Source organism: Artibeus jamaicensis, unplaced genomic scaffold (assembly GCF_021234435.1).
Source record: "Artibeus jamaicensis isolate MK-2021 breed Jamaican fruit bat unplaced genomic scaffold, CSHL_Jam_final contig_519, whole genome shotgun sequence".
Lineage (NCBI taxonomy): Eukaryota > Metazoa > Chordata > Mammalia > Chiroptera > Phyllostomidae > Artibeus > Artibeus jamaicensis.
Window position 1 is genome coordinate 13,067,614 of NW_026521871.1, and position 23,138 is coordinate 13,090,751.

A 23,138-nucleotide genomic window follows, 5' to 3' on the forward strand; every position below is an offset into this window, starting at 1 on the left:
TCACGTCAAAGGGCTCACAAAAGGCATCATGAGTGCCAAAGACTGGGTTGGGGACAGAGACCAGGGTTGGGCTGGTCCCTTCCTGCCATGGGGAGAAGTCATCATCTGCATCATCTTCTGCCTGAGAAGACAGGTGAGTGGTGAGCGACCTTGAGGAAGATCTGTGGACACCAGCCCCCAACCCGGCCCTACCTGGAAGACGGAGAAGCCGAAGCCAGTGGCCTTGCTGCGCGCTCGGAGGTACACGGCTCCAGCCACCAGACCCAGCAGTGCTCCAGCAGCTACCACACCTCCCACACCAGCTGCCACAGGTGGGGCCTCAGGTGCCACCACTGACCCCTGCAAACAAAGAACATCGAGGCCTAGTCAGGCCACCTCCTTGCCCCTTGTAGCTCTGCCTGCCTCCCCATCACCAACTCACGTGTTGTGGGGGTGCCAGGAGGGGGCTGGCCAGAGCATGGATGATGCCGTTGAAGGCCATGATGTCCCACACGACAACATGGCTAACCACAACTGTCCATGGAGCCTGTGGAGAAACCAGAGTCAGGCCGAGTGGGTGAGTGGGGCCAGAGTCAGTGGGGAGGGGCAACGGCCAGGCCTACCACAGGGGCTTGAGAACTGTTGTCAGGGCCCACATCACTGAAGACAAGGCTGAGGCCCAAGTGGGAAGGGAACGAGGTACTGTGGCTGGCATTGGCACTAAAGAAGGTAGTATTGGAGGCATGCAGTTCCAGGTCTGGGCCACTCAGTGTCTGTAGGTAAAGCAAAGGCTGCTCAGCCTGTTGGCCTGGGCCAGCCAGAGGGGAGCAGGCCATACCCACTGCTGGTTACCATGTTGTCCACAAAGCCTTCATTGACAGGGACAAAGAGTGTCTTGTAGGTGAGCTCATCATCCAGGAAGACCAGGAAGTCGAGACCTCGAGGAGTGGCGTTAGCATAGTCCAGCAGCATCTGGGAAGGTGGGAAGGCAGGGCAGTGAGCAGGCTCCCTCCCCAGAGGGAGCCACCACCTACCCTGTACCTTCTGGGCCCCTGCACACCCCGTAGAAGATGGAGAAGTTGGCTGTGGCAGCCAGTACATCAAGCAGCTTTCCATTGCATGTGCTGGTCCCATCGCCCACAAAGCCATCACGGCATCGGCAGGCCACATCTGCAGAAAAGGGGGTCCAGTGGGTTGGCGGGTCAGTGGGAAGGGGCGGAGCTGGAGAGTGAGGCATGTTGGGGGTGGCTGCACCTTGCATACGGTAGCAATAGGCATCCCAGCGCTGCGACAGGTTCTCCTGGGTGCCCAGGCTGACTACGCCCACCTGACCAGCACCACAGTCTGCCTCAGGGAAAACGACGGGGTGGGCAGCCGAGCCGTTGGCCAGCCAGCCCACAAGGCACCGGTGGAAGCCCAGCTGTAGGAGCAGGAGGGGATGTTGAGACCCAAGGCCCAAGTCAAGGGGTTCCCACAGGCCTGACTCCATGTTTCTGGGCCCCACACACCTGCTGGGCAGCAGAGAGCTGAGGAAGAGAAGCAAGGACAGCTCCCTGGGCCCCACATGCTGCCTCAGCCTCTGAGAAGTTCAGACCATAAGGGCCACTGGTGGCCTGGAGGTGGAAGACACCAGCCCGTTTCTCTGCAGAAAGGAGGGATGCACAGTCACTTGGGGACACTGAGGTAAGACAATGGGCACTGGGGCCAGGAAGGGAAGCGCACCCTGGAAGTGCAGGTCAGTGCACACGGCGTCCACATGACACGGTGGGGGCTGGCTCAGGCAGCGGTCCACTGGAGGCTCGGGCTCCTCCAGACAATGCAGCCCATCACCCACATAGCCAGCATGGCACACACAGCGCCGTGCATTCTGGGGCAAAAGAGCAGGTGGGTGCCCTTCAGTGACGGGGGATCCACTTTGTGGGACCTCCCCACCCAGCTGCTTGGCTCCCCTCCTGCTCACTGGGCCGGTGCTCAGGCAGTCAGCATGCTCACTGCAGCCCCCTCGGTGGCCATCTTCACAGGGGTTGCGGGCCCGGCAGGTCCAGCCATCACCCTCGTAGTCTGGCAGGCAGGCACAGGCAACCACAGTGCCTACCTGGCTGCAGTTGGCATGCTCACTGCAGCCGCCATGCCCTTTCCGGCACAGGTCCGCCACTGGGGCAGGGAGAGAGTGGTTGGACCAGGTGACAGGAGGGGAACGGGGTCTCCCACCTCATGTCCTCACCCACCTGCTCACCTGTACATGTGCGGCCATCCCCTTCATAGCCCAGGCTGCATTCACAGCTGTTGCCTGTGTGGCATACTGCCTGGGGTGCGCAGGCTGGGGCACACACAGGTTGCAGCTCTGCCCCCCACATATCAAGATTAGTAGCTGCCCTCCTGGATGCCCCCAGATCCCCTCCCACCCACCCTCAGTGCCTCCACCTGACACACAGGTGGGCCACGCACTGGTGTGTGCAGGGTGGGCATGAGCCCCAGGGTCACTCACCCAGCTGCACCTCACAGCGTGGCCCAGTCCAGCCTTCCTCACAGAAGCAGGAGCCAGAGCCCCCAAGGCCCTCATCACAGTGGCCATGAGAGGTACAGCGACAGGCTACAGAAAGGGACAAATTGGAGGATGGAGTTGGCACGTGGGCCAAGGGAGGCAGGGGGCAGGGCCAGGTGGGGTACAATTCACCTTGACAATGGGGCCCAAAGGCCCCTGGGGCACAGAGTTCACATGCTGTCCCAGCAAAGCCTGGATGACACCAACACTGCCCGTTGCCGCTCATGCCGTCCATGCACACGCCATGGTCATTACAGGGGTGGCTGGCACCCCCAGGGCACGCTAGGGGGGAGGGTGGGAGAAGTGAAGTTGGTCCAGGGGCTCTCAGCAGGGTCCCCCCACGCTCACTGGCACCCCCTCTTCCAAAAGCAGCAACACCCCCCAGTTCCCCATGCTGCTGAGGATCCTCTAGGGCCCCGTGCTCTGGAGAACACACAAATCCCACCACCCCGGGTTCTGTACCATCTCCACATGCACCCCACCTCTTAGAGCACTCTGTCCTAATGCTCTACCCTACCCCAGACCTGCCCAGCCCCTGCCCACCCATGACCTCTCGGAAACAATAGCCAGAGCTGTGCCCACAGTGGCCAGAGGAGCTAATCAGCAGTGTCTGCAACCTCAGGACGCTCACCTCGGCACTCACTGCCATAGTGACCTGGGCAGCAGCTGGGCTTCCAGGTGGTAGTGACACAGTTGCGGTGGCAGCCCCTGGCCCGACGTTGGGGATGGGCCCAGATGCTGCGCAGTCCCAAGGGGTACAATGTAGGGGACGTCCAGTACTTTGTGAGGTAGCGCCAGCACAACTGGGGGCTGCCCTGAGCCAAGAAGAGTTAGGCTACAAACAGCCTGAGCTTGGTGGACCCTGGGCCCTGCCCAAAGCCCACTCAGCTCTCAGACCCTTACCTGCTCACGTGAGCCCTCAGGACAGGGTGGCTCCCGGCCACAGATGCTGCAAATCTCCTGGAAGGAATGGAGGCCAATACAGCAAGTTCAAGTGTCTGAACAGTACAGACGGGCTCGGGCCCTTACCCTTGCACCTCTGACCTCCCTTACCAGCCACAGTCGCTGAGTCTCAAAGATGTCACAGCGGGCACCAAGGCCAGGTGGTTCCAGCAGCTGGTCAATGCCATAGGCCAGGCCACCCACGAAGGGCAAGTGCCGCTGCACAATTCGGGCATCATCCTCACCCACTGTGAGCTCACCCTATAGGCAGAGGATGTGGGATAAATGGGAATCACAGTTGCATAGAGCCCACCCCCCAGTGCCAGGGCCCCTGCCTCCTCCCCTCATTCACGCCTCCTCCCGGGACTCACCGGCCGGGCACGACTGCAGGAAAAGGAGATGGGGGTCCCATACATGGTGCGGAGTTGGCCCAGGTTGGGCAAGTCGGACGCCAGGGCCTGAGCAGACGAAGCCATGGTTGGAGCTGGATGGGCAGGTTGGGTGGCCATCAGTGGGGACCAGGGACTGGGGCACACCCACCTCTATGTTACGGATTATATGGCCCCGAAGAATGGCTGCTAGCTTGTCACGGTGGTCCTCATGATAGAGCCAGGCCTGGCGGTCAGGCGAAAGTGCTTGCAGGGCGGAGTCTGTGGGCCACAGCATTGTGAAGGGCCTGTGGGACGCATCTTGTAGCAGGGGCAGGAGACCAGCCGCCTGGTGTGGAGGAGCAGAGGCGGGGCAATCTCAGCCCAGTCGGACTGATGGGCAGGAAGGGGCTCCAGGGTCCAACCCAGGCAGCCTTCCCACCAGCTACACTCCTCTGTACCCATCCCAGGCAGCTGTGTGTGAACATGCATGCAGGGATAAACTTGCACACATCTTGAGTATTGTCAAGTATGTGGGCACAGATAGCACGCTCATCCTTGTGCTCACACTGGGAAGCCCATGCACACAAACATGGCCTGTGCCCACAGACGTGCACACTCACACAAGGGACAGGCTTGCGCAAGGGACAGGGTGTGCACAGACAGGTGAGTGTACACACAGTCCTACACACTCGTGCACATAGGCACACACACCACATAGGTTCACACGTGGGGGCAGTACCGTCAAAAGACTGCTGAAAATCTTGTAACCGAAGCTCTCTGCTGCGGCAGTGACGTTTCTCTAGGGAAAGGCACTGGTGAGCTGTGAGTTCAGATTGGGAGGGAGAATGTCAAGCCCCCGGCTTCCGCCTTCCAGGTCCTACCCGCGGGGTCTGGGCAGCGTCAGGCTCCCAGTGTAGCACGTCGGGCGGGAGCAGGACACGGTCAATGAAGTGCAGGATGCCGTTCACTGCCTGGTGGTCACTGCTCACCACGCGTGCGAAGTCATTGAGGTAGATGCTGCCCTGGGGGCGGGACATGGACGCATGGGGGCGGGGCCGAAAGTGAAGGAAACCAATTGGTGGCTGGTGAACTGTGGGTGGGACCTGAGGCAGGGGTGGAACTTTGATTGGGCAAGTCTGGGAACAGAAGGTGGGGCGGGGGGCATTTTTCTCTGTCTCTGCCTCAGTCTCTCCCTCCTTCCCTTTCCCTCACTCTCTTTCTCTGCAAGAAGCGGAGCACGTGCACATGCACGGGCCAGGAAGTCTTGAGCAGGGGAACAGGTCCATGGTAGTGCGCAGGGTTTAGGGCTGCACTCAACTCTGACTCGCCAAAGCCCGCCACCCCCAGGGGAAGTGAGAGGGTCTTAAATGCGTGGGGACAGGACACAGGCTTGCAGGGGAGGGAGTCGGGGCGGCGGGGGCTTGAGTCTGTGGGCCACTCATGTCCTCGCCAGGGCCTGGGCTCACCTCCCTTTCACTGAAGCGAAGAGGGTGCCCGGAAAGCGTGGTGACATAGCCTTCTTCTAGCAGATCCTGACTCCGCAGCTGCCGACAGCCGACCACGTGGTAGCGGAACACCAGCTGTTGATTGGCATGGATCCGGCCCAATTCATCCTGGAATGGAAGTCAGAAGTGTGGAGGGGGAGCCCCAACTGCCACTTCTGCTCACACAGTATCCATCCCTTCCAAGCCTTGTCCCTGGGGCCAGTTACCTGTGACAGGTTGGTCATTAGATCTGCATGCGGCACAAAGACTGTGAAAGGCCCATCTCCCTTGAGCTCACTGTATTTCTGGGGGAGAGGGGAAACGGCTGGAGTGGAAGAGGGGCAACCTGGGACAAACTTGTGGCATTAACAGATCTTCCAGGGAAGACCTGGATTCTGAGAAGTCCACACCAACCCCTGACCAAATAAGAGCACCAAGGCTAGGAGACAGGTGGAGCCTGCAGGCAGAGAGGCCCCGGGCTAGATAGACCAGGGAAATAGAGGCCAGCTGGCCACTCACCAGGAGGTGAACATTGAAGAATGAGGCATGCTTGTCCTGAAGAAGCTCCTGGGGGACGGGGGAATGAGGCTCAGCTCAGATTTGGGGTTGCCCCCATTCAGGGCCTGGTGCCTTTCCCAGCATCTGTGGCTCAAGGTCTGGCCAAGGCAGAGATGATGAAAGGAAAGCCAGGGGCATCTGAGCTAGGGTTAGGATTAGTGTCATGGATCATAGCTGGGTCAGGCCCTGGTGGAGTCAGGAGTCAGTCTCAGGGTCATGGTCAGGGCCAGGACCAGACTCAAACCTGGGGTCTTAACCAATATCATGTGTCAGACCCAAGCAGGGCATAGCCACGGTTGGGTCAGGGCTCCCACTGGGGTATCATTACCATGTTGACTCGGGCATGGCAGGTGAAACCATCACCCATGGTGTAGGCTGCATCACAGGTGCACGTCCTCTGGCCATCCCCTGTGCTTTTGCACACAGCGTGGCGGCTGCAGCCTCCATTATTCTGAGGCAGGGACAGGAGAGGGAGGCCTCAGTGGCACCCAGAACTCCTCTGCCCCAACCAACCCTATGGGAAGGGCCAGGAAGATCCCTGTCCAACCCCCAAAGCCCTGTTTTCTACTGATCAGCTATGCTTAAGCTTGTGGGGAGAGTGGCTCGCCCTTCAGAGGCTCTTAGAACCCTGCTAGGGACAAGGAAGGCTGGTACCTGCCTCAGTCTCCTCCCCCTGTGAAATGGAGTGGGGCTTGGGGCCTGACCTGGGAGCAGGGGTCCAGGAGCTCACAGGTCCGGATGCCATCCCCGCTGTAACCCTCACGGCAGCTGCAGGAGACCTGTTCCAAATCCTGATCAGTGGGGCTGCTGTGCACCGGAGTCCTGGACGGAAGGGGCACCCCTCCCAGGCCCGGTCACCCCCCTGCCCATGGGGGAATGGTACAGCCCCAGGATCCAACCCTGTTGCGCTGACCTGCTGGGGACCTGTGGGAATACATTCAGCGTGCACATGGCAGCCCCCGTGGTGGATAAGACAGCCGTTGGCTTCTGGGGCAAGAGACACTGGGATGAGGGGGGCCTAGGTAGCGCCTCCATTCACCTGTCCACCCAGGTGTTCACCCCCTACCCTCAGTGCCCTCAGGCTCTGCACCCCTGTGTGCCCCTCAGCCCTTCCTGGTCTGACTCAGGCCACTGAAATCAGACTCCTAGTCCCACATACACGGGGGGGGGGGACCCCAGCCTCACCCTGGCACAGCTCCCCATCACCCATGTAGCCATCCTGGCAGGTGCATGTCCGCTGCCCTGGCGCCACCTTGGTGCAGTTGGCATGGGGGGAGCAGCCCCCGTGGTCATGGGCACAAGGGTCCACCTCTAGGCAGACGATCCCAGAGAGTTGAAAGGAAAAGGTAAGGGAGAGAGTGGGGATGGGAGGAGGGCACGAAAGAGGAAAAGGTGAGAGGGAGGGCTTGGGCCCAGACTAGAACAGGGGTAAGGAGGGCTCTGTGGGACCTGGAGGGGTAAGGAGGGCTCTGTGGGAAAGCCACCCCAAAATGTCACGGGGAGCTCAGGGGATCTGTGGCTGGACCTGTGCAGTAGGTGCCGTTGCCTGAGTACCCTGCAGCACAGACGCAGGCCGGGGCTGCCGCTGAGTCCCCTACACAGCTGGGAGGGGTGACAGCAGTCAGCCGTGCCCATCCAGCCCTGCCCGCAACCCAGGCCCCCGCCCACTTGCCCACCTGCTCTAGGCTAAGCTCACTCACTTGGCATTAGGGTCACACTTCTTTGGGCAGTGAGGGCCAGCAATTTCTGGAGATGGGAGGATGGGATGGTTCAGGTCATTCAGACCCAGGAACTGCAGCCCCTGGGGTCACCTGCCTCCCCTTTGGGGCCACTCACTCTGGTCACAGTGTCGGCCCTGCCAGCCCACATTACAGACACAGCTTCCATCCCCTTGCAGCCCCTCTTGGCACAGCCCGTGGGCACAGTCACACACTGAGAGTGGACAAAGGAAGACAGGAGTTACCCATTGCCTCCGTCTTGCCCCCCGCTGTGGTGCCTCCATGACTGCCATCTGCGGCCAGGACGCCCGCCATTCCTGCTCCCTCCCCAGTCCTCACCTCCAGTGCAGTTGGGCCCGTAGCGGCCCAGCTCACACATCTCACAGGCCGTTCCGTGGAAGCCCTCGTGGCAGCGGCACTCCCCACTACCCAGGAGCCTGTCCTGGCACTGTCCGTGGCCCGAGCACGCCCCGCCCAGCCGCCCCGGGCACGGCTCACACAGCGTGCCGAAGAAGCCTGGGCAGCAGTCAGGCACCTGCGGGGAGGGGTTGCGAGGAGAGGCCCGCACAGGCCGGGACAAGCAAAATGTTGGCAGTGGGCAGGATATCTTGGGGCCACAAAGCCAAAGGATGAAGTGAGTTGGATTCAGGGAAAAGGAGACCACCGTCTACAACACTCTCCATGGCAGAGGTGAAACTCAAGCAGGGAAGGGCTGTGCCAGATCCCAGAGCAAGGCGTAGAGCTGGACACTGTTGCTGCCCCTGGGGCTCAGTGGATGGTGCCAGCTCTGGGCCTTTCTCCTTTTCCTGTTCCCCTCCCTGGGGGCATAACCACAGGAACCAACACTGGCCCCTCTGACCTCTGACCTCTGACCTTCCTCTTTTTCAGGACTTGCCCTAGTCCCAGCCTTGCCTCTGTCCTTGAAATCTAATCTGGGATCTCCCCAGGTCCCCCACTCCCACAGCCTTCATTCCGGTCAAAGAGTGGGGCGTAGAGACTCAGGGCAAACCTGGATCTTCTTGGCACACGTGTAAGAACAGCCCCGGGAAAAGGAATAGCCTGAGCTGTAGAGGCAGCTCTTCTTGGGTGTGTCCTGGAGATGGGAACAGGCGGGAGGGCTTAGCCAGGGGCTTGGGTGGGGCAGAGCAGTGACTGGGGAGACAGACAGACAGACTAGAGATTCCCGTGGGTAAGACTTGAGCAGGAGAGCAGATGGAGCAAGCTGGATGGAGACAGATAGACCAAGGAGGAGGGGTGGGCAGGACCCAGGCTTGGGCCACAGGGTTGCAGGCCTCCAAGCGCAAGTCTGAGTGAGGCCTGATGTGGGCAGACCTGGGCTCAGGCCTCCTGGCAACTACCAGGGATGTCAAGAGGCCTGCACCATTGCAGTTCCCCGTGCCTCGGCGGGCAGGGCCGGCCCGGAGGGTTGGACGTGTGGGGAGCAGTGAGGGCAGGAGAAGCAGAGGTGGAATTGTTCCAAGCCCAGCCTCACCTCCAGCTGGAAGCCCTGAGGGCAGCGGAATTTCCTGGTGCAGTTTACACATTTCTCCTGGGGGGGAGAGAGGACAGAGCGTCAGGTGGTCCTGGGAAGGAGTCCCCCAAACCCATCTTCCTTCAGGGCAGGCTGACAGCTCTCCTATCCCTGACCGAGTGCCCGTCCCACCCTCCCACACCTCCAAGGTCTGAACAGCCCGGCTGCCCTCCTCTGGCCCCAGTATCTCACCCTCAGGGCCTCAGCGTGGCTGTACAGGCAGCGGCTGGAGCCCACCGTCAGGACTCCGGACAGCCCGAGTAGTATGCGGCCAGGTGCCTCCAGCACTGGGCCTTCCAGTGGCACGTGGTTCACCTCAGGCTGGGAAGTGGGGCAGGAGGGTGAACCCAGCCCAGGCCACCCCACCCTCACCTCAGGGCTATCCCCCAGGGCTGGGGCTCGCTCCACAAATGGGGGCCTCCCCGGGGGCCAGTTCCTGGAGCAGAGGTTGGAGTCTCCAGGTGGAGGACAAGCGGCCTGCGAGAGCAGAGTGCCTGGGGGTGGGTCTCCTTGTCGTCACAAACCTGGCCACTATGGTTGTAGAAGACCAGCCAATGAGTGGGGCCCAGGAGGGAGTTTCGGTGTCCCCCCCTCCACAGGGCTTCCAAGGAGAGCGCCTCCCCCAGGATCACATGGTGTCGCACTGTGTCCTCATCCTGAGGGGAAGGAGAAGCTCAGGGGACTCCAGGTCTACCCAGAGCCCTGAACAGTGGCATTCTGCCCGCTGTGGCCCTTTGCACCCACCCTGCCCCTGCCCTGTCCCAGTGACCTCACCAGGCTGCTGCTGTTGCCCTGGGCCTCCAGAGAGCGATTTGTGGGCACAAAGATGGTATAGGCAGTGGCAGCCTCAATCTGGGACACCAGACCATGGTGCTAGGGACAGGGGGTCAGGGTCAGGGAAAGGCATAATTGCCCCCAGTCCTGACGCCGCCCTCTACTCTTGGGGAAGGGCGCCCCTGACCATGAACCTCTCCTCATGCCCTCACTTGCAGCAGCTCCCGAAAGAGGCGAAAGGCAGGCACCGAGTCCAGCTGCTGCAGCAGCCCCTGCCTGCCTGACGTGTCCTTCCTTGGAGGCAGTAGGACCTGTCACAGAGCATGATGGGGCCAGTCAGTACGTCACTGCCTCTTGTTCTGCTTAGAAGTTTTTCTGAGCACACTCCCCTCCAGCCTTACCTGGCTGAGGATATGTAGGACACCGTTGGTGGCGGGAAGGTCAGTCACGTCCAAGCTGGCGTTCTGCACCCAGATCCTCTGGAAGGCAGCAGGCAGAGCTCAGCCACAAGTGGACACAGGTAGACAATTAAAAGTGGGTGTGGCATCCACAGAGAGCCTGCTGGGCACACAGGCACCCACAGGTGGCCCCCAGCCTGGCCCAGACGCCCTCAGACTTGGGACTAACCAGACGGGCACACGGTCTCTCAGCAGGGCCCATGCGTGAGAAGGACAGTGTATGTGCACAGACAAAGAGGTGCAAGCAGCTCCTAGCAGGGAAGTCACCGCTGGTACAATGTCAGTGTCCAGCCCAGCAGCAAAACTGTCCCTGGCACATTCTCTGAGCCCAGCCCTGGACAGGACGAGGGGATCCCAATCTCACCCCCTGGAGTCCCCAGTCCAGGAAGCCTGCAGTCACTCAAGTTCCCTCCCATGCTCTGCATGGTCCACTCTGCTGTCCAGAGCTTGCCACATACCCCACTGATGTTGTGGATCTCCCAGCGTGTGGTGGGGCTCAGGGTGGCCACCTCCTGCCCGACCAGCCGGGCCAGGTCCTCCTCAGAGAAGGCGCCCTGGAGAAAATGGGCCCTGAGGGCACAGTTGGGGAGGTACCATGGGACCAGGTTAGTGTAACCTACAGAGACCCCTGGGTTGGGGCTCTACCCCCGGGTCGGACAAATGCCAGCTGGGAGCCTCTGGGGAGGGGCTAGACCTCTCACGGAAGCCCCCTCCCAGGGCCCCACCTGGGCTGCCCACCTGAGCAGTTGTGGCAACATCCTTGGCTGCAGCCAGAAGGCCTGGTCCTCGGGGCTCATCCTGCGGACAGCAGACTCGGAGGGCACCAGGGCTGTGACTCGGCTGTCGGCAGGAAGTCTGATGTCAGCTATCTGTGCACATGGTGTGTAGAGGGACAGGAGGAGGATGAAGGTAGCCATTATCCTGAGGTCATCTGCCCCCATCATCTCCAGCTCACGGAGATGTTCTGTGGCACCCCTGTGTCCAGGGAGGCCTCCTGGATTTGAGTCCTACCTTGATCCACTGGTAGAAGACAAAGAAGTGGGCATTTGCCCCCAACTCCTAAGGGGAGGGAAAGAGCTGAGGTCATGGGCTTTGGGACAAACCTGAACCTCCCTCCCCCCAGCCCTCAGCACTGCCTCTTCCCACCTGAGTTTCCCAAGCACAGGGAACCACTCACCTGGAAGATGTCTCCGTAGCAACTGAAGCCATCACCCTCATAGCCAGGGAGGCATGTGCAGACCCGCCGACCTCCCCCCACAGCCTGGCAGTTGGCCTGCAGTGGGGGTAGGGCAGAGAGACAGGGCCCTCCATTCAGCACCCATGTGGCAAGCTACATGGCACCCATCCTCCATCTCCCTTGTCACCTAGTGCCACGTCCTCTTCCAACCACGCTGTCTGACAAAGTCCGGGCATGGAGGATTCGAGTTCAAAGAATTCATCTCCCCAGAAGAGAACGTGGCATCCAAAATGGGTTAACAATTGGCTGTTTTATTTTAATTATTTTACTCTTGCTACTGAGTATGGACATTGTACTGTACTTACTTATTCCTGTGAACATCACCAAAGAGGAGGGAACAGTTTAGGGGAAAACATTAGCATTCCCCACGAAACTGCCTGAAAGGATGGAAAAATCTCCACAAATTTCCCTCTCCCTTATACAGGGGTACAACAGCCAGGGTAATATAATTATTAATCATAAGGGAAAACATGTCAAGTTGTATAAATTACCCTGGTTTGAGCAACTTAAGGCTATCAGGACCGCCATAGTGTACCAGAAATAAGAAAAACAAGTTATATATTTGTTTGGGTAATCAAAAGGTGGTGGAACTGTTCGACATTTATATTTCAGGTTCATTGATTCGCATAATTCCAATGAAGTTGTACAAAAGAATTTCTTGACCAGAGAACAAAGTTCCCTCTAATGAAATAGCCCCTAAATGTTTAGAAGTTGTTGGAGTAACAGCCCCTCCTTTACCTTGAACAGGAATATATATTAATTAGAATTTAGTAGACACAGAAACAGGGGAAGCTTGTCAGATACTATAAACTGAGCACGTAGATACAATTACCAAGGAGTTAGAGTCCGCAGTACATAGAGAAACATTTTAGACAGAAAGATAAATATAGCTTAGACATCACAAAGGCCTTATAATAAATTTCCTAACCTCTGCTCGGTCTAGCGTACCTTTTGCCCCATGCCAAATTTTAGACCTTTAATAAACAATAAAATATTCAAACTCTGTACATAGAGTTATTTCAAATTGTCTGATTAATAGTTCTCCTAGTCAAAACAATTTTTATATAATATAATTGAAACTATGGAAATTCTTGTACTTTTCCTGGTTACCAAAACTATGAAAATTCTTGTACTTTTCCTGGTTACCATTGTATTGATTTTTTCTGCTTAACTGATCATGCTATACACCTGCAAATGTTAATCACTACCTAAAATGAAAATATAAAAACCTGCTTGTACTTGCAATAAGCGGAACAGAGCTTCACTGTCCTTTGAGGCGTGTTGTCGTCTGTTACCCAGCGCCGACGCCTACCCTCACCTGTGGGACCCCTTGACCCGCTGCGGCCGGACCGTGGCAACCTAGCCTCCTGCTGCCTGGCTTTCCAACCACCTGTGCCCACCATCCGTCTCCATCCATCCAGTCTGCACTCACGTTGCCCCTTTGGAGTGCCCGGCCCTACTCTCCAGGATCACAGTGCATTTGACACTGGTCACCCACCCCACCGTGACAGATGGGTCACAGAAGTCCGAGTCTGTGGGAGCACCTAGGAGGCCCTGTACTCTCGGGAGAGGTCTGAGCTGAGAATGAGGAGCTAACCAGGGCAAAGGTGTGGCTCGGGGAAGCCTTCCAGAATACGCTGGTAGAGTGAGATCAGGGGACAGCAAGGAACTCAGAATGACTTTGCAGAGGAGCGTGGAGTGGGGGCGGTGGGGGCCAGGGCAGAAGAGGAGGCTGAGTGGGGGCTGGGCCTTAATATGAGTGAAAGCTCTATCCTGTGGGCAAGGGGTGGCATAGTTAGGATTTGGGGTTTAGAAAGAAGTCGCTCCTGACCAGAGACAGGGACACCCAGGAGGCACAGCCGAGGCCCACCCCAGACAGTCTTCCCAGGCTCTGAGCCCTCTCACCAGGTCGTGGCAGCCACCGTTGCCTGCCCGGCAGGGGTCGATGGGGCTGCACACATAGCCGTCCCCGGCAAATCCCAGCTTGCAGGTGCACCGGCTCTGAAAGGGTTGGGAGTGGAAGACTTCATCTCACAAGAAGCACCCATCACTTTCCTCCTCCACCCTCAGCTCTTGCTGGGCGCTGTCCCCTGGGGAAGCCTGCTCACACCCAGGGGAGCTCCTCCCAGCCCCAGCTTCAGAGAGCTGGTTCCAGATGGGGAGAGTGAGGCCGAGGGGCTCTTGGGGTGAGCCTGAGAGTGATGGTATCAGCAGGGATGCAACCAGGGAGAGTCTGCGTCCCTCTGCTCTCAGGCCTGGACCCTGCCAGGACTGCCGGTGTCAGTGGTGAGTGAGTGGTAAGTGGGCCAGTGTTTGCCAGGGGCAGCCCCAGGGATAGTAGCTCAGTCCCACTCTGACCCACTCAGTCCCACTCTGACCCACTCAGTCCCACTCTGACTCTTACATAGTTAGGATTTGGGGTTTGACTGACCCGGCTACCCTGCTTAGCAGCTCTGGTCCTTCCCCAATGTCCTTGGGCTTGGAGCCACTGCAGACAAGTGGCTGGTGAAATTCCCCAGATCTCAGCGCCCTTGTTTGCAAGTTGGGGGCATCCCGACCTGCTAACTCCAGTCCTCAGTTCTGAACTTGAAAGCTCCCAGTGGGGTTTGGAGCTCCAGCCCTCATGTCCATCTGAGCTCTCACTGCTAAGGCCCCAGGGGCTGGGGGCTCAGGCCATTGTGCGGTGGGAGGACTGGGAGCCCCAGGGGTTACTGCCCAGGCCTGGGCCATGAAGGAGCTGGTCCCGAAGCAGTGTGGCTTGGCCTCCCGATGGGCATATTAGATATTTTTAAATGCCAGCCAGTCCTCAGGGCTGAACATCTTATCACAGAAGTCTCCGGGTTCTGAGACCCTGTGACTGGCCTGAGAACTGCAACGTTCTAGAGCTGGAGTCTGGGAGTCTAAAGATTTTGAGATGCCACTGCCCTCTGGGGAGGGGTCTCTTCCTGCTTTGCCCAGCGGCAAATCCCTAACTCTAGGAGAAACTAGAATGGAACAGGTGCCTGGTAATACATAGGAAACCAAGGAGTGAATGGATGAACCAAGTGTCCGCAGACGATGGCCCAGTTAGAGCAAAGAACACATTGATTTGGTTACGAGAGTCCTTCATCCTGAGAGATGGGGGTCCCAGCCTCCTGACTTGAAAAAAGTGCTGCCTGGACTGGCCCTGGAGGGCGCTCTCCATGAAAGCTCCCGGGGCCTTCGCATGGCTTCCAGCACGTCTGGTGCTTCCAGGTTGTAGGGCTCAGCATTGCAGAACTGGATTCTCATTGGTGTCTGAGCATTCAGACCCCGAGCTTGAGTTCTCAGAGTGGACATTCCTGGAGTCGAGAGTAGCCCAGAATGGATGTTCCCCACCCACTGTCCCCAGGCCTGCTGCACCTTACCTGCCCAGGCCCCACATAGCTGCAGAGGGCATCAGCGTGGCAGCCACCTCGCCCATCCAGCTCACACTCATCAATGGCTATGCAGACACGGCCGTCTCCACTCCAGCCCTTATGGCATGTGCAGTTGTGGGTGCCCAGGGCCCCAGGGACACACTCGGCCTGTGGGAGCCACAGATCAATGGGTCAGGGCTGCAGGGTAGTGGGCAGAGGGCGGCGGGCAAAGAAGTCCCACCTCCCACCCCTGAGTCAGGACTTCAGGGAAGAGACAATGAGACTGACATTCTCTGAGCAGCCACCACGGTCTGGGTTGGAGCAGGGGTTGCTGGCTGTGCAGGAGAAGCCATCGCCCTTGAAGCCATCGAGACAGATACACCTGGGGGTCAGTGAAGGAGGGGCCTCCAGTGAACCTCTGGATAAGGCCAGAGGCTGAGCGGCGAGGTCACGGACAGCCAGAGAGGAAGCTTGAGCCCTCACCTGGTGATGTCCCCCTGGCTCACACAGCGGGCGTGCAGGTGGCAGTTCTGGGCCTGCTCTGTGGGCCCACAGCTCCCTGTGGACTCGTTGCAGAAGCGGCCGCTGAAGCCCGGGGCACATGTGCCGCTCTGGCACACCCCACCACTGCCTGGACGATTGTCACATAGACCGTGGACACAGCCGCAGTCTGTAGGGAGGAGGAGAGGGCAGGGAGACTCAGGCAGGGGCAGAGCTGGTTGGGAGCCAGGATGCAGCTGGGGCAGTGCTGGGCATGGGGCGGCCAGCAAGGGTTTGGCTTCAGGGTCACAAAATCAGAGGTCGTCCCAGACTCAATAGGCAGGCAGAGGAAATGAGAGGGGGACATTCGTTGCTTTCGGCCACCCCAGTCTAGCTGCCCCGCCCCCAAATCCACCATCAGGAAGTTCTCCGGTCTGTCTGACCTAATCCTGAATGCTTTAGATTAAACCACAGTTCTCTTCCCGGAATGGGTAAAGGAGACATCTATTTCTGTTCCCAGATTTTCATCCACTCCTGGGGTTTAACCCTTCCTCCTGGGGCTCTGCACCCCTTCCTCAGAGTCCCCAACCCCCTTTCCAAGCAGAACCTTCTTCCTCCCTGGCCGGGAGCCTGGGCCAAGACCACCCACCTTCCTGGCACTTGTCTCCGTGCTTGTTTGGGTTGGAGCAGATGTGGCAGGCAATGCCCTTGTAGCCTGGGAAGCAGAGGCAGGCCCCATTGCCTAGGACCCCGTCGCTGCACTGGCGATGGGCAGGAGGCAGGGTCAGTCGTGGGGCGGGGACTCTCCCCATCTCCTCCCCTAACACCCTGCTTAGGGAGGGGCTGACTGAGCTGCTCCCACCGCCTGGAAGAGCTCACCCTGGATCTTCCAAATCACCGATGCTGTCAAAACCTAGCCCCTCAAAGGGCATCCAGCCCTGGAGGCCTCAAGGGTGACTCCTGCTCAACCTAGAAACACACGACCCCTCTGGCCTTCCTCAGCCAGGCCCGGAATTAACCTTGATGTTAGAGTGGCAAAAGCTGACCACAAAAGAAAACTACTCATAAATAGCCCTTACAAAAGTAGATATAAAAACCTATGTAATTAATTATTTCTAACTAAAAGCAAAAATAATATGACCCAACTTCCACTGCCTGGATATGAGAAACCCGAGGCCGGACAGAGGCGGGCCTGGCTCACACACACAGCCAGTAGCTGGCCAGTTCGGGAGAAGTCCATCTCCCCCGCATCTCGCCCCAGGGCAGGAGGGCACTCACGTTGCCTTTGCCATAGCAGGGGTTGGAAAAGCCCCCAGGACACTGTGCGCAGTCGGGCCCAAAGAACCCTTTGCAGCAGTCGGGTTTCTGCAAGAGACAGAATGTGTCCGCAGGTCCATCTGGCACCACGTCACCCCACCACCCCAGCGCTCCCACTCCCTGGTCCCTTCTCAGGAGCAAGGGGGAGGGGGAGCCCCCTGGGGGATGCCTTTGCCACCATTAGGATGTGGGACTGCTCTCTGAGGCAGGCAGCCTGTTCAGCCCCAGCCTGGGGACCCAAAGGAGAAAGAAGTAGGTGCCCAGGTCATTGGGGACAGAGAGGCCTGTGCCCGGGCTCACCAGGAAGGTCTGGTTGCAGTAGTGAGCGCAGCCTTTCTTCAGGACGTTGAGCCCCGTAGGGTCATGGGTGTAGACACACTCCTCAGGAGAGATGTCCTGGGGTGGGCCGTGCCAAGCTGGTCAGCAGGTGCGGGGCCTGGGCTGACCCCCTTTGCCAGGCAGCCTTGGCCAAGGGTCCTCAGCCCCTTGGGTCCAGCACTCCCACCCTCAGCGGGACTGAGGGGTGCTGGACCTCCAGGTCCAACCTCGCCTCTCAGCCTCCCCCCACCCCAGTCCCATCCTGACCCCAGGCAGTCAGGGGTCAGCACTGAGGGCTGGGCCCAGGGACACTCACCAGCTTCACACTGTTGGAAGGGCAGGTGTTGGTGGTATTCAGGGCTTGGCAGTCCGCACAGGAGCCCTGCGCAGGGCATGGGGGTGGGGAGGGTGATCAGTACCAGTTTATTTATGCAGCCAGCCCTAAGAAATTGGCATGGAGCCAAGAGCGAGCTGGGGTCTGAGAGAGCATCAACAACAGGAGGGTCAGGAGATGGTGGCAGCAGAGAGAAGAGTGAGAACAAAGGCCCCGTGGTGGGAAGGAGCTTAATGTGAGAGTGTGAAAGTCCCAAGCCTGGGCAGGGAGGCTGCGGACAGGGCAGGCGGAAGATGCAAGAATATCTGGCAGGGAGATCAGCAGGGAAAGGATGTTGGCAAGTCCAGGCGGGTCTGTGGGGTCTGTGCCTGGGCTGCCAGCAGCCCACCCCCGGAAGATGACTCCTACGTGAGCAGCCCCAGGGGCTCAGGGAGGCCCAGGTGTGTGGCACGTGCTCACCACCACGATCTGGTGCTGCTCCTGGCTGCAGTGCTTGGGCAGGATGGGCAGGATGGTGGGGGGCAGCAGGATGCCCTCCAGCATGTGGATGACGCCATTGGCAGCCAGCACATCCATTCTGCGCAGCGGGACCCCCTCCGTTCCCAGCAGGATGCGCCCCTGTGTGTACAATCCACGCAGCCTGGCAGGCTCGGGCTGGCCCTGCCACCCCCTCCTCCACAGCTGGGAGACTCGAAGGGCTGGCCTACCCTGGACGTCCCCCCTCCTCTCCTCAGTGGCACTTCCTGCTCTGGCAGCACAGCTATAGCCTCCTGCCCTGACCCACATGCTTCCCCCACGTGGACCACTCCAGCCCTTGTGCTCTCCCTCCTCCCCCCCTGGGGCCCTCCCAGCCTTTCAGCCTCCAGGAGGATTTGATCTGTGCCTGCCTCCCGTATGACCCCGCCCTCCCAGGGCCTCCTTGCCACAGGGCTTGGAACTCGAAGGCAGGTCTGAAAGAGGCTGAATGCCTGACCACTCATTACTGCCCCTCCATAGGCCCATCCATTCCAGATGTTTCTGTATCTCACCTCCTCGGAGATATTCACAGCCAGGACCTGGTTTGCCATGGTGACAACCCGACCCTTGGAGATGAGTTTCTCAATGGTCAGCTGGGACAGAGGAGGGGTTGGCCTTAGGCTGGGCACCAGCCACACACCTTGGGGTACACCCAGTCCTGTCAGGTGATCCACAGCTACCGCCTACACCCCCAGGCTCTCTCATCTGGCTATAACAGTCCAGATGGGTGAGGAGAGAAGGAGCCTCTGGGCAGGCCGGTACCCACAGACAAAGCCCTCGTGCAAGCCGGCCCACTCTGGGAGGAAGGCCTCTCACCTGGCCATGGCCGTAGATGTGGTGCCGCACCAGCTCCTGCAGTTTGGACAGACCCTGGTGGGGAGAGAGAGCTTGGCTGCTGGAAGCCTGGTAGGGGAGGTGGAAGCCCTGGGCCCCCATGTCTCCAGCCCCTGCTGTCTGCCCACTTACTGTTGTGAAGAGGTAGATCAGGCGGCCGTCGCGCAAGTGGTCAACAGCCTCATTGCTTGGAGCGAAGACTGTGAAGGGCCCGGGCCCGTCCAGGATGGAGGGTAGCCCGCAGTTCTGTGGTGGTGGAAGGGGAGCTCAGGTCCACTCTGTGGCCAGCCCAAACCTGTAAGTGCTACCTGGGCCCTGCCGCCCCCCAGCCCGCAGGGAACCCCCACCTGGAATAGATGGTAGACATCAACACTGAACCTCAGGATGGTGATGGGCAAGTTCTATAATCGGAGCATAAGCCTGTGCTACTCCAAACCTCACATCATCATGGGACAGATTCTGGTTAATGGGGGGGTCCTGGCCCAAAAGATCAGATAGGCTGGGACCTTTCCCCCAAACTCACCTCCAGGATGGTTTCAAATCGGCTAAAGGCCTCTGTGGAGGCCAGGATCTGGCCGATGGTTTTCTGTAAAATGGGACAAGCAGTAGGACACAGAGAAGAGTCGGAGATGAGGCTGCTTCAGCTCCAGAGGGGGAAAGCTGTGGTCCAGCCCTGCCCAGAGCTACCCTTGCCACCCCTCTAAAGCCTGCAGGGTAAGAGGTCACCCAGTGGCACAGGGCGGAGGGAGAGGAGGACACGGTCTTACCTTGGGGTCACCAGGTAGAGCCGATGGGGGCTGCCACCGCAGGGCAGTCACCATGTGGAAGACACCGTTCGTTGCCGGGTAGTTGGTCTTTTGGATGGTGAATGTTTGCTGGGGCAGGTCTTTGTATTTGTAGGAGTACTTCTGCTGAGAAACGAGACCTCTGGCTCAGATTCTACGTGCCAGCCCCTACCCTGGAGCTGGGTCCGCCACGACTCCTTCAGCCCCCACAGTGAAGTTTCCCCCCTTTACCATGAAACGGTTGAAAGTGACCACGATCTCCTGCCCAGCCAGCGTCCACCACTTGCGTGTTTGCTGCGGGGCCACCAAGTCCTCCAGGAGGTGCTGCCCTGCAATGATGTGCTGTCTGCAGAGCTGCTGGGCAAGGGACGCCTGTGGGCACAAGGAGACCAGGTGCTGGGGGCCCCGGGCAGGTGGTCCTCCTCACGCCACCCTGCCCAAGCAACAGAGGGGACGAGACGCTCCCAAGCCGCAGCTGCCTGGAATGTCCACTGGGGACTCTCTCAGGCCCTGAAGCCCGGGGCAGGGTCCAGAAAGGAGGCAAAGCCTGCAGCCAGCTCCTCGGTGGGGCTGGGGGCTCACATTCATGGTCCAGGAGGTCCTGGAGGAGAGGGATGGCACCAGCACAGTGAACGGGCCCGACGTGGTGAGGATCTCCCGGCAGCCCTGGTCTGGGGGGACAGGAGAGGGTGCATCAGAATGGGTCTGGGGAGACCCTAAGGCATCGATCAGTCTTTGGGTTTGGAGAGTCATGCCGGGGAACCCTGGGCCCGGGTCTATGGCCCACCTCAGGGTCTGGGGCGCTAGCTCCCACCTCCACCATGCACCCCACCTCAGCCCACTCTGCTTGCATAACACCTGGGCAGAGAAAGAAGGTATCTCTGCAGAGTCCACCCCTCCCTCCCTGGTGGCAGTGCTGGGATCGAGGGGTAAGGTCACACACCCAGCATGGCGAGGGCGACTCTCAGTCCCAGCAGCACTGCCCTTATCGGGCTGGCCTTCTGTACCTCGTGGAGCAGGTGTCCGTAGCAGGCACGCCCATCCCCCACCTGGCCCTCCTTGCACACACAGCTGAGGGATGGGGAGAACTGGTTAGGGCAGGGGTGGGGCCAGTCTCTCCTCTCGGCCCACCCCACCTGCCTCTCATGGCCTTGAGCTGAAGGTGCACACGTGTGCACAACTGCCCCTGTCCAGTCTACCCTCTGCTCTGCCTCTGGTGCCCACTCCAAGGCTCAAGTGCCCACCTGGTCTTTCTGTCGGGGGTCACCTGGCAGGTGGCTGAGCGGTCACAGGAGAAGGGGAAGCAGTAGGCGATGCAGCCTGCAGAGGCGTTGCCGTTGATGCTGACCAGGCCTGGCTTACACGTGCAGGAGGCCTGGGCAGGGCCGGGAGGGTGACATCGTGTCTGTGAGGACTGCTGGGGTCCGCCACAGCCACAGAGCCCAGCTTGGCCCCCGCCACTGCCCTCAAGGAGAGGATGTCATTCTCTTCCCATTTTACAAATGGGGCAGCTGAAGCTCCCCGAAGGCCCTTGATTTGCCCAGGGTCCCAAGCCCATGTGGGTAGGTGGATGGAGGGGCGGGCCTGGCGCAGGCCCTGGCTCACCTTGCCCGGCCCCTGGTACAGACATACGGTGGAGTTGCTGGGGCAGCCGCCGTTGTTGGTGTTGCATGGGTCCCGGGGCAGACACACTGTCCCATCACCATGATAGTTCTCGGGGCAGCGGCACTGTGCCTTCCCCGTGGGGCTCACTGCGCACTGGGCCAGTGGGGAGCAGGGTGATGACCGGCAGGGGTCAGGGGCTGGCAGAGCAGAGAGAGAAAGCCCAAGTGAGCTTGGCTCCCGAGAGTCTGTCTTCTCCCCAGCTTCCATCAGAATGGCCCAAAGATGGGTGAGCGGGTTGATTTAGACCTTGGAGATGGGACCCTTCGCCTCCCTCAGGAACAGTTCTTCTTCCCTCTGAATGGCCAGATTGAACCTGACAGTTTAAAAGGACATCATCCCAGTACCTGTTTGCCCTGAGCTGGGTTCCCATCCTCTAGGGCACAGACTTACCTTGGCATGTGCTGCCCTGCTGGGTGTAGTGAGGCAGGCATCTGCAGGCGGGGTCTTCTGCGGAGCACTGGGAGTTGTGAGGACAGTGCAGGACCTGGCACGCAGGCAGCTCTGAGGGGAGAGGGGAGAGCACTGCAGTGGCAGAAGCCCTAGGTCACAAAGGGACACAGGAGCACAGATGCTTTGCCCAATTTGCTACGTGTATCTGGACAGGGCCTGGCCTTTGCTGGGCCTCTGGGCAGTGAAGGTCTCACATGAGACCTCTCCCTCCCTCTGACCAGCTGGGTGCCTCTCCTATTTGGAAGGAAGTCAGGCCCTGGCTGGTGTGACTCAGTGGATTGAGCACCAGACTGTGAACTGAATAGTCGCCAGATTAATCCCTGGTCAGGGCACGTGCCTGGGTTGCAGGCTAGGTTCCCAGTTGGGAGCACGTGAGAGGCAACAGATCGAAGTATTTCTCTCACATGGATGTTTTTCTCCCTCTCTTTCTCCCTACCTCCCCCTCTCTCTAAAAACAAATAAATAAAATCTTTAAGAGAAAAAGAAATTAGACGGCAGGCTGAGGTCTTGCTGAACCTACTGCCCAGGCTGCCCCCACAGCCCCGCTCACCTTGGTCACAGTGAGGTCCAGTGTACCCAGCAAAGCACTGGCAGCTTCCGTCCCCGAGTGGCCCGTGTCTGCACACACCATGCACACAACTGCACACTGGGAAGGATGCACAGGGACAGGTGAGACAGTAGCCTCACCCAGGGACCCATGGGGGTGAGTCCCTGCTCTCTACATTTCCAGAACTCAGCTCCAGCAGGCACAGCTTCAAGACCGCTGAGTGTGATGCAGGACTACAGGGGTTGCGGGGAGCCTGGGGAGGCCCCTGGCCCAGCTGAGGTGCAGTGGGGGCTGGAAGGCCCCCCATGAAGCCTCCTAGAACAGCAAGTGTAAGAGCTGGAGGTGTGATGAACAAAAGTCTGTGTCTCTAGAGGAGAAATGGAAGGCCGAGTGGCTTGGGAGAGCCTGGTGGGTGTTGGCTGCAGGGGGACACTTGCTCTGTCCTCCTGCCTGCTAGTGCTCACCTGACTGACAGTCGGGCCCGAACCGGTTGGGATCTTGGCACTCCTGGCAGGCTGAGCCACTGAAGTTTTCCTGGTGGAGGGACACACCCAGTCAGTGTGGTCCCTCTACTGTCCCCCTCCCTGGCCCTCCCCAGCCTACCTAGCTCTTACCTGGCACACGCAGGTCCCGTTCCTGTCTATGCCGTCCAAGCATGTCCCATGGCCGTTGCACGGGGTCTCTGCCCCTCCAGGGCACTCTGTGGATCCCCCAGAACTCAGCTGTGGTCTAAGAACTCCTGATTCATGCCTGACCCAGCAGCCCTGAGCAGCCCCAGAGGCAGCCCCTCCCCAGGGCAGCCAGAGCCAGGCAGCCAGCTGTGCTGGCTCTCAGTCAGTGCTCGCTAAGTGAAGAAGGTAAATGGCAATGTCGGCAGGTGCTGCAGAAGGGGAGCCCAGGGCTGTGGTTTGAGGAGCT

The 23,138-nt window shown here is 59.4% G+C and overlaps 1 protein-coding gene across 4 annotated transcripts in view; it reads right to left on the bottom strand.

Moving 5' to 3' along the window:
- The window catches only part of STAB1 (stabilin 1), a 31,332-nt gene that overhangs the window by 268 nt on the left and 7,926 nt on the right, over positions 1–23,138 (bottom strand). The window contains exons 4-68 of one of the 4 annotated variants that reach the window (XM_037134801.2): positions 22,835–22,920; positions 22,685–22,754; positions 22,224–22,319; positions 21,614–21,724; positions 21,164–21,360; positions 20,803–20,933; positions 20,502–20,629; positions 20,141–20,229; positions 19,790–19,930; positions 19,541–19,681; positions 19,297–19,359; positions 18,906–19,019; positions 18,756–18,809; positions 18,452–18,532; positions 17,883–18,041; positions 17,406–17,471; positions 17,072–17,167; positions 16,733–16,819; positions 16,104–16,215; positions 15,458–15,644; positions 15,263–15,356; positions 14,984–15,142; positions 13,503–13,598; positions 11,538–11,633; positions 11,372–11,419; positions 11,099–11,229; positions 10,819–10,930; positions 10,304–10,381; positions 10,115–10,213; positions 9,903–10,001; positions 9,653–9,784; positions 9,321–9,449; positions 9,090–9,146; positions 8,607–8,690; positions 7,937–8,132; positions 7,716–7,811; positions 7,580–7,625; positions 7,405–7,481; positions 7,065–7,190; positions 6,793–6,866; positions 6,584–6,658; positions 6,208–6,330; positions 5,841–5,888; positions 5,549–5,626; positions 5,304–5,450; positions 4,719–4,859; positions 4,577–4,636; positions 4,007–4,183; positions 3,838–3,924; positions 3,578–3,727; positions 3,428–3,484; positions 3,156–3,339; positions 2,657–2,806; positions 2,468–2,572; positions 2,216–2,323; positions 1,940–2,133; positions 1,702–1,846; positions 1,488–1,621; positions 1,234–1,399; positions 1,040–1,149; positions 832–951; positions 603–752; positions 422–526; positions 193–339; positions 5–121 (exon numbers count right to left, since the gene is read on the bottom strand). In XM_037134801.2, the coding sequence (XP_036990696.2) occupies positions 5–121; positions 193–339; positions 422–526; positions 603–752; positions 832–951; positions 1,040–1,149; positions 1,234–1,399; positions 1,488–1,621; positions 1,702–1,846; positions 1,940–2,133; positions 2,216–2,323; positions 2,468–2,572; positions 2,657–2,806; positions 3,156–3,339; positions 3,428–3,484; positions 3,578–3,727; positions 3,838–3,924; positions 4,007–4,183; positions 4,577–4,636; positions 4,719–4,859; positions 5,304–5,450; positions 5,549–5,626; positions 5,841–5,888; positions 6,208–6,330; positions 6,584–6,658; positions 6,793–6,866; positions 7,065–7,190; positions 7,405–7,481; positions 7,580–7,625; positions 7,716–7,811; positions 7,937–8,132; positions 8,607–8,690; positions 9,090–9,146; positions 9,321–9,449; positions 9,653–9,784; positions 9,903–10,001; positions 10,115–10,213; positions 10,304–10,381; positions 10,819–10,930; positions 11,099–11,229; positions 11,372–11,419; positions 11,538–11,633; positions 13,503–13,598; positions 14,984–15,142; positions 15,263–15,356; positions 15,458–15,644; positions 16,104–16,215; positions 16,733–16,819; positions 17,072–17,167; positions 17,406–17,471; positions 17,883–18,041; positions 18,452–18,532; positions 18,756–18,809; positions 18,906–19,019; positions 19,297–19,359; positions 19,541–19,681; positions 19,790–19,930; positions 20,141–20,229; positions 20,502–20,629; positions 20,803–20,933; positions 21,164–21,360; positions 21,614–21,724; positions 22,224–22,319; positions 22,685–22,754; positions 22,835–22,920 (7,316 nt within the window). Of the gene's footprint in view, positions 1–4; positions 122–192; positions 340–421; positions 527–602; positions 753–831; positions 952–1,039; positions 1,150–1,233; positions 1,400–1,487; positions 1,622–1,701; positions 1,847–1,939; positions 2,134–2,215; positions 2,324–2,467; positions 2,573–2,656; positions 2,807–3,155; positions 3,340–3,427; positions 3,485–3,577; positions 3,728–3,837; positions 3,925–4,006; positions 4,184–4,576; positions 4,637–4,718; positions 4,860–5,303; positions 5,451–5,548; positions 5,627–5,840; positions 5,889–6,207; positions 6,331–6,583; positions 6,659–6,792; positions 6,867–7,064; positions 7,191–7,404; positions 7,482–7,579; positions 7,626–7,715; positions 7,812–7,936; positions 8,133–8,606; positions 8,691–9,089; positions 9,147–9,320; positions 9,450–9,652; positions 9,785–9,902; positions 10,002–10,114; positions 10,214–10,303; positions 10,382–10,818; positions 10,931–11,098; positions 11,230–11,371; positions 11,420–11,537; positions 11,634–13,502; positions 13,599–14,983; positions 15,143–15,262; positions 15,357–15,457; positions 15,645–16,103; positions 16,216–16,732; positions 16,820–17,071; positions 17,168–17,405; positions 17,472–17,882; positions 18,042–18,451; positions 18,533–18,755; positions 18,810–18,905; positions 19,020–19,296; positions 19,360–19,540; positions 19,685–19,789; positions 19,931–20,140; positions 20,230–20,501; positions 20,630–20,802; positions 20,934–21,163; positions 21,361–21,613; positions 21,725–22,223; positions 22,320–22,684; positions 22,755–22,834; positions 22,921–23,138 lie in introns of those variants that run through there. The other 3 variants (XM_053669208.1, XM_053669207.1, XM_053669209.1) reach the window with 3 other exon arrangements.